This window comes from Mus pahari, chromosome 6 (genome assembly GCF_900095145.1).
Source record: "Mus pahari chromosome 6, PAHARI_EIJ_v1.1, whole genome shotgun sequence".
Classification (NCBI taxonomy): Eukaryota; Metazoa; Chordata; class Mammalia; order Rodentia; family Muridae; genus Mus; species Mus pahari.
In genome coordinates this window covers 13,494,019-13,502,843 of record NC_034595.1, presented here as the reverse complement: position 1 = coordinate 13,502,843, position 8,825 = coordinate 13,494,019, and the positions used below count along the sequence as shown (strand labels likewise).

Genomic DNA, 8,825 nt, shown 5'->3' with positions numbered 1-8,825 from the left:
CCAGGTAGGGACAGTCGAAGACGAAGAAGAGGATGGTGGTGCTGAGGATGAGCAGCAGCGTGAGCGCGAAGACGCCGCCGTGGCCGGCCAGCATGAGCCGGCCTCCGCAGTAGAAGCGGTTGCGGCCCGGGAACACCTCCCACTTACGCCGGGGCCGGCGGCCCAGGCTCCCGCTGCCGCTGCCGCTCCAGCGCGGCGTGCCAGGCGCGGGCCCGGGGCTTGGAGCAGGGGGCGCGGCGGGGCCCGGACGACGCGCCCCAGGGGAGGCGGGCGGCGGGGCGGCCCCGGGGCTTATCTGTGTCAGGGTTTCTATAGAACACACACCACCAGTGAAACTGCTCCTTATGCACTGGTTTCTGGTCTCAGTCCGGTAAATTCCTTTTCAGAGCAGTGAGAGGTGCTGGAGATTTGGCTCAGTAGTGAAGAGCACTAAGTGTTCTATCAGAGGACTAGAATCTGAATCCCTCAGGCACCCACCTCAGGCAGCTTAGGAATGCCTGTAACCCCAGGCTCAAAGGATCCTACTCCCCCTGCTGACTTCTCTAGGGATACACAGACCCACAGAAACAGCTATACACACATAAAATAAAATTCAAAATGGTTTAAATCAATGAAGGGTTTATTTGGGCTTCCAGTTTGAGGGGATTCATGGCAGGGTGGTGGAAAAGTGAGGCGGCTGCACACAGTGTGACTGCACACCGTGTGATTGAACACAGTGTGACTGCAGTCAGGAAGCCAGCAGAGACAAACACTGCTGCCAATTTGCTTGATTCTTTCTTTCCCCTTTTTGCTTAGTTCAGGCCCCTGCCTGTGCTATGGTGCCTCTCCTCGTACTGAGGGTGGGTCTTCCATCTCCAGTTAAACCCCTTCAGGCACACCCAGGGGAGTGATTCTAAGTGCACAAGGTCCTGTGTTCACGCTCCTCCATCAGAAAGGGAAGGGGTGTGCTGGTGATGTCTCTTCCTTCACACATCAGCTGCCAGAGCTTATATGACACTGTTATGGATCAATGAAAATCTCAAAGGTGACCACAAACTCTGGGCCACTCGTTCCCTCAAGGAAAGGAGTAAGTTTCCTCCTCCCTGGATTCTGGCTTGTCTGGCTTTTGTTGAACAAAAGACTGGGATAGAAGTGCCATCCAATTCTTAGACTTCCAAGCCACAGGACGGACGTGCTGGCTGGTTTTATGCCAACTAGACATCAGGTACGGCCAGTTAGGAAGAGGAAACCTCAGTTGAGAAAGTGCCCCCTCTTTCTCAATACCGCTTCTGGCCTGGTGGTCTAGAGTGCTATAAGAAAGCACGGTGAGCAAGCCATGAAGAGCAAGCCTTGACTTTGGTCAATGGTTCTTTATCACAGAAACACTACGACACTATCACATTAACTACGACAATGGGCTTCTAACTTGGAAGCCCAGATTCTCAGCTGCCAAGTGACAGCATGGCTAAACTATAGGGCCTGTGTGTGGCAAGCCGAGCGCTGAGAAGTGTGTTCACACATTTGACCTCAATATAATGTACATGGGTAGAAAACCCCAAGCATAGCAAAGAACTGTGAATAATAAGATGTTTTAATCCAGTGAACTGGGGGTAGCTTATCAGACAATTGATAAATGACACGTACACTCAAGCCCAACTCTGCCAAGCAATGCCAGAAGTTACTGTATCATCCACACAGGATGACAGCATCCTTTATTTCAGTCCAATTCACATACACTTTCCTTACACTTGATTTACTTTAGCCAGACAAAGTGTTCCCAGATAGAATACTGAAATACAAGAAAATAAGACGATCAAAGGGTGTCAGAGAGTAAGGGAGCGTCTGCCTTTAATCCCAGTATTTGAGAGGCAGGGGGCAGAGGAAGGTAGATTTCTGTAAATTCCAGACCAGCCTGGTCTATATAGCAAGTTCCAAGCCAGGCAGAACTACACAGTGAGACCTTGTCTCAAAAACAGACAATTTTTAAGTCTAAAGTAAAAGGCTAGGGGTATATGTAAATAGTATAGGGCATGCATGCTTTAGCATGTATGAAGCCCTAGGTGTTTGATACTGAGTACCATACAGGAAACAATAAGCTGGCTAGGTTAGTCACGTGGCAATAGAAACCCCATGCTGGTGTGGTTACACACCTGGAATCCTAGCTCTCAGAAAGTTAAGACAGAGTTAACAAAGATTCAAGGTCAGCGTGGGATATACAGTAAGTTCCAGGCTGGGTTGGAGACTCCACCTGAAAGAAAAAGAGAAAGAGAGAAGGAAGGAGATAGATGGGGAGGAGGAAGGGCAGGAAAAGGAAAGAAAGAGATCAATTCCAACCACCGAGATTTCAGATAATAAAATCTAGACACTGACAGAAGCATGGATCCTCTAAATGAGGACAAGGACCCAGGAACTGGTTAGGAGAATATAAAAGGAATGTCTCCTGTCAAAAGTAAGAACAAAGATCCTGTCTGCTCTGTTAATAAGACAGAACAACGCTGGGCAGTGGTGGCACTCGCCTTTAATCTCAGCACTTGGGAGGCATAGGCAGGTGATCTCTGAGTTTGAGGCCAGCCTGGTCTACAGAGTGAGTTCCAGGACAGCCGGGGCTACACAGAGATGTTTATAAGCCAGAGAGATGGTTCAGAGGTTAAGAGAGCTCTGTACTCTTGCAGAAGACCAGAGTTCAATACTGAGCACCCACATCAGGCAGCTCATAATCAGCCATTATTATAGCTCCTGGGGACCTGACACCCTCTTATAGCCTCCAAGGGCACTGAATACTCGTGATACACACCAATGAAAATAAAATAAAAAACCCACAAATACAGAGATGTTTACTGTTAAGTAGCCACGTAAAAATGTCTGCCAACTATTGACTTGCAAGGCTTGCCCTTTGCCTGGTATACAGCTGGACTGAATCCCAGTAGGATAAAGGGCACATTCTTCCGCACCCAGAGTCCAGGGCATTGGAATCAGGAGTGGCAAAGGCAGCCAGATCTGTCCTACTAAGAAGGTCTCTAACATGAGGATCAGAATGCCAATGGCAAGGGCGCTCTGCTCAATACCATTGGTAGGTAACCAGAACTAGCAAATGCACAAAACGACCCATACTTTGACTTACTAAGAACCTCTCAAAATTAGAGTAAATGCAATGAAAAAAATTAACTACTTAAAAAAAAAACAATTAAAAATATATATACAAGCAAGCCTCAAGCTCTAACGTTTCAAAAACTAAAAACTCAAGAACAGACAAGAAGATTCTGAAACATAATCTAAATGGAGAGAATTGGCCTTTATAGATTTTAAAGGTTTATAAAGCTAGAGTCATTTAAAGTATTTGATTCTGATACATGAGTAGGCAGACTAGGTAACATAGGGCAGAGTCTAGAAACAGATCCCTTTGCACACAAGATCTTCACTTATGATGGTGGTACAAATAGAAAAGAAAGAATTAATAATTAGGTCAATGTGGCTACGAGGGTGGGGAAGCCATCTGAACAAAATGATTTGGGCATCCTAATTTACTTCCTAGGCTAAAACAAATCTCAGATGGATGAGAAAAGATGAATATAGAACATATGTATATATATTAACCATAAACTATGAAACATTTATTAAAAGTATAAAAGTAAAGGGTTGGGGGCGGGTAGCTTGGGAGAACGTGTCTAAAGCATGTGGATCCATTAAATTCAATCTCCAGCATTACAAAATAAATAAATAAGACAGTGTAAGACTGTAAGATATCAGAATAGCGCCTAAAATAAAAGAACTTTGTGTGGTCTTACAGGCTCGTCACAGAAACAAAACAACCTTCAAAGGTCAGAGTGATGATTCTGACTTTGAGGAAGCATATTTATTCATGTTTAATACGGACCATAGTCAAAGCCAAATGCTATAAGAAAATTCAAAAAAAAAACTTGTAAAACATGATAAAGGAAAAGATTTCTCAAATAAATACGCAAGTTCTCAGAGACCAGTGAAAAATGTTGGTGGTGCTAGCTCTATCAGGGCCATAAACTGACTAGGTGCTTGACTGAACATGCACGAAGCCCTGGATTCTGTCCCAGGTCTCACAACACAATGACAAAGACGCCTCGCTGGTTAAACCAGGTCAGTAAAAAGATACAGAGATGGCTTGAAGCCACACTTCTTCAATCTCTGCAGAGCTGACCCTTTGGACTGGACAGTCCCACTATCAGGGGGTGTTTATTGCTTGTAAGTAGCTTACATCCATCTAGGGGCTCCGCCACTTAGCATCCCCTTACAGCTGTGACACTCAGTCTCCTCAGATATTGCCAAATGTCTTCTGGAGGCCAAACTGTCTCACCTTCGCTAGTGAAAAAATAATACAAATTTAAATATCATGAAGAGCCCCACCCCCGCCACTGGATGTGTTCCCAGATTATTTACTTAGTCTGTATTAGCACTATTTTTAATTACTCTAGTTTTATAAACTACTTTAATATCCAGAAAAGTCAGTTCACTTCATTTTTTTCCCCTTTTAGGCTATTCTAGGGTCTTTAGTTTTTCAAACTTCAGAACCTGTGACTGGCTAGACTGGGTTCAGTACTCTCAATAACACTTCTGATGGTGCAATTCTTTTGGTGGTGAATACCTGTCTGTCTTGCAATATCAAAAATTTTAAAAATATACTCCCTTGGTTCTAGCGATTTCACTTTCAAGGATTTATCCCAGATGGCACATTCTCCTATGTGTAAACAGACACATAGAGGGGTAGTAAAGCCAGGCATGGTGGCACAGACTTTTAATCCCAGCACCTAGGAGGTAAAGGCAGGCAGATGTCTGTGAGTTCAAGGCCAGCCTGGTCCAAATAACAAGTTTAAAGACAGCCAGGTTTACACTCAATTCAAACCAAAATAAAACAAAATAATAATGGAAGCAAAGATGGAATAAAAACACCACCAACAAAAAGATAACAAACAGCTGGAAATGACTTAGTATCCAACATTACGGAACGGGTTAAGTACATAATGGTTTTCAATAATAGTTTGCAACCATTAAAGAGGACAAGGACAGGCTCATGCCTTTAATCCCAACTCTGGGGAGGCAGAGGCAGGAGGAACTCCCTGAGTTCAAGACCAGCCTTGTCTACAGAAAGAGTTCCAGGATAGCTAGGGCACAGACAAACCTTGTCTCAAAACAACAACAACAAACAAAACAAGAGGACAAAGACAAGCTGAGTGTGCTGGAAACCTAAGTACGTGCCAAGACTTGTCAGGTAAAAACAGCAAGCCCAAAATGGAGTTTGCTACTATTCTCTAAAAAGAAGGTATGCCTGTAAGGTGTACAAAATATGTTGATAAGTACAAAGAATACAAACAGAAAGAGACGTATATCCTTTTGAACTATTTAAGTCTTTTAGCTGTCTATATGTGTCAAACTAATTACAGAATGGACTTAACTTGTCACTCTGCTTAAGATAAACTTTAGAGAACATAGTGGACCTACCTGAGTTTGGCAGGAACCATGGGCAAAAAGAAACGGGAAGAACATTGTTTAATGGGTATTTGTTTTGATTTTGTAAAGTTCTGGTGACTGGCTGCACAATTGTGTCACTATATAAGTGGGCTTGAGGGAGGGGGTGTGTAGGCAAGGTTCTTACTCTGTAGCCTTTGCTGACCTAGCTCACTCACTATGTGGACCAGAATAGCCTCGAATCAATAGATCTTCTGACTCTGCTTCTGAGTGCTGGAATTAAAAGCAGGCGCCACCGCACCTGGCTAGGCTGGGGTAAATACACGTCACTTTTAAGTAAAATAAATAAATAAACCCCTTCCCAGAAATGTTCGTATTTTAACATTTTAACTTGCTATTAACTTGAAAACCATTTTCAAAACACCATTCTTTTATTAGTCTACCTACAATCAAGCATACAAACAGAAAATCTGAAGTCACTGTCTCAAGCGACCTTTCGCCTAGATGAAAGCAACATTGTCACCAGGCCAAGCTAAAGGGAAGATGGGGCCACACTGGGGGGTCGGGGACACCTACCCTCGCGACCTTTCCCTGTGGGGTATCTGACACCGCTGCCCCCTGCAGTGTACAGCTTTTTGAGTCCCTGTAGTACCCAACTTTGGGTTCCCGTGCACGCGCAGGTCCCAGCGACTCTTTATCTTTTCCGCGAACCGTTGTTCCAGAGCGCGCGGCAGCTTCACCGCTCCTCGCCGCGCCCTCTGGGTAGCGCGGGCGACCTGCCGACTGGCCCCTGACCTCATCCCATCCCCGTCCTCTTACCCGGTGTTGGGCAGCATGACCTTCGCAGTTCAGAGAACTTGGTGGCAGTGGAACAGCAGCGAGCGGTGAGTGACAGGCGAACCTTCCCTCTGCATTTAGCCGCGCCCCTGGCCCCGCCCCGAGACCCGCTCGGGGACCAGCCCTCCAACAAGACGGAGCGCCTACAAGACGGAGCGCCTACAAGACGGTGTGCGCCTGCGCACACCGGGCGCTGGGCGGGTCTTCCCGCAGTTCTACAAACGACACCCAGGAAACCAACTCTCTGCGCAGGCGCTTTGGAAGACACCTCCGCCCCGCCCCTTTCTCCGGTCTGTAGGTGACAATCAGTTTCTCCTGTGGGCCGCTGGCGTGTCTAGAGCATCAGTACTACGTAGGCTTTTTCTCGCCAGCCTAGGTTCGGCGCGTCGACGGCTCTCGGCCAGCCGGATGGCGGATTGAGGGGAGCTCCGGGGACTGACTTGAGGGTGCTGGGCGTCGTTTTCCCCTTTCTATCCCCGAGCCAAGGCGCTCTGTGCGCCTCGTAGACATCTGAAAAATGCTTTTGCAGAAGCCGGTCAGCGTCTCATTTTCGCTGCCACTGAATCTAAACTTAGCCTGACCTCCAGTGTCTGGAGACAGTTACGAGCTTCTTGAAGAGATCTTTGCAAAGGTCTCCCGCAAGCGTTCATCGTGTGATCCCGGCCACAGAAAACAAGTTTGGAGAAGGAATCCTCAGTCCTGGAATGAATGCCGGAATGAGGTCGAGTCTGAGATTCAGTTTCGTTCTTGGACTTATACCTAATTGAGCTACCCAGGAAATGAAATTGTTTTGTATTTTGTAGCGGTAGAAAAAGATGCTAAAGAGGTTGTTATCTAAAGCTTAGTTCAGAAAACAACTTAAGACAGGTATGTACTCTCCTATTTGTCAAACTTGTTGGATCTTTTGGAAGAGCAGCCAGTGCTCTTGAAGAGACAGGAGAAACCTGCACATCAAATCCTACACTCTCCTGACCCTGCGCAGCCAGAGCACTTAGTACTCCCTCTCCCCGACGATAGCCCCCCCTGCGCGGGGGGGGGGGTGGTGGTGGAGGCAAATTTCAGCCTTGGGAACAAACGAAAAGCAGCATACACTACCCTCCACATCACTTAAACTCGACCCCTTTTGATTAACAACCAACATTTCTCCAGAGCAGATGGTTCCTGCTGCTGAAGGAAACAGAAGCCAATACCCTTGAAATGATAATAGCCCACTCTTAGAGGATGAGAGAGAGACAAGCGTTCCCAGACAGCTGTGCCAGTTGTAAACACATCAGAAGCTGGTGAGCTTCTGATAGCACACGTTACTTTTCCAGGGTCAGGAAGGTACCTTCCCAGCTACATGGCCCCGCCCTGATGTCTGAACAAATGTTATCAGGTTTATGCGATTACAGTGGGTTATGATTCCAGGTCCTCTCTTTGGGGTTTTTACAATCTGAGCACAACACTCTTAACCACAGAACCATTTCTCTAGCCCCTAAATTAAATATTCAAATTAAAACTGTATTAATTATTATTAAACTGTGACTGTTTACCCTTTTATCACCTTGACCATCATCTATTGACATGGGAGTTTGTGACCTATAGTAATGATTCTTGATGATTCTAGAAGAATGTACTTATTCAACAAATATTAGTACCAGGCTGGCCTCGAACTCAGAAATCCGCCTGCCTCTGCCTCCCAAGTGCTGGGATTAAAGGCATGCGCCACCACACCCAGCTAAATATTAGTATTCTTAAGTACTACACAGCAGGTAGAAAAGAACAAAATCTCTGTCCTTACCTAGGCGGTGAGTAGCCAGTCTGTCTTTGTAAAATCCAAATGTTTGAGAAAGCTGTAGACCGTTTGAAACGCTCCTTTGCCCTTGGTTACTTTTACTGAATGGTCTGGATATTTGTCTGGTAGCAGTGAATTCTTTGGCTGAGAAACACCTCAAAAAATGTTCATCATCAGGGAAAGGCAAATCCAAACAACCCTGAGATTCCACCTCACACCAGTCAGAATGGCTAAGATCAAAAATTCAGGTGACAACAGATGCTGGCAAGGATGTGGAGAAATGTGGGGTTATGGGTGTAGGGAAGGAAGGGCGAGGGAGAGAGCCCCCGTCCCGCCAGAGTTCCTGTGCTCTGGGCAGGCAGACGTGGGAGGACTGCCGGATACTTTCCACTCAGCCACCGGTGGCCATCTGGCTGTGTGAAGACACTAATCCCACATGGCAGAGGGTGGACAAGGGGCAGCCCCTGTACCAGGTTCTCAGTCTCTGTCATCCCATGCTGGATACAGCAGAGAAGATGAGAACAGAATAGGGGCCCCAGGGCGACACTCTCAGCCACAGGGATACAAGAAGAGGGCAGAGGGAGAGAGGTTCCAGTGTAGACAAGAGTCCTTAGTCCGGTCCATGGCTGGAGCACAGGAAGGCCTTCTGATGGGAGATTAGGCATGGCTTGTTAGGAGAAAGCCTATCCCATCGTCCAAGCACCGTGGGCCTTGATGAACAGAGACAGTCTATGGTTTTAGAGCTTTATTGTAGAAAGGCAGGGAGAAAGGAGAGAAGGTGGAAAGAGAGAGAGAGAGA

The 8,825-nt window shown here is 46.4% G+C and overlaps 1 protein-coding gene across 2 annotated transcripts in view; it reads right to left on the bottom strand.

Annotated features, from left to right (window-relative positions):
* The window catches only part of Hsdl2 (hydroxysteroid dehydrogenase like 2), a 47,159-nt gene extending 40,712 nt beyond the window's left edge, over window positions 1–6,447 (bottom strand). Inside the window, exon 1 of one of the 2 annotated variants that reach the window (XM_021200034.1) lies at window positions 6,235–6,447. In XM_021200034.1, the coding sequence (XP_021055693.1) occupies window positions 6,235–6,251 (17 nt within the window). In that variant the 5' untranslated portion in view covers window positions 6,252–6,447. The other variant, XM_029539920.1, reaches the window with a different exon arrangement.
* Between the last annotated feature and the right edge of the window lie 2,378 nt (window positions 6,448–8,825).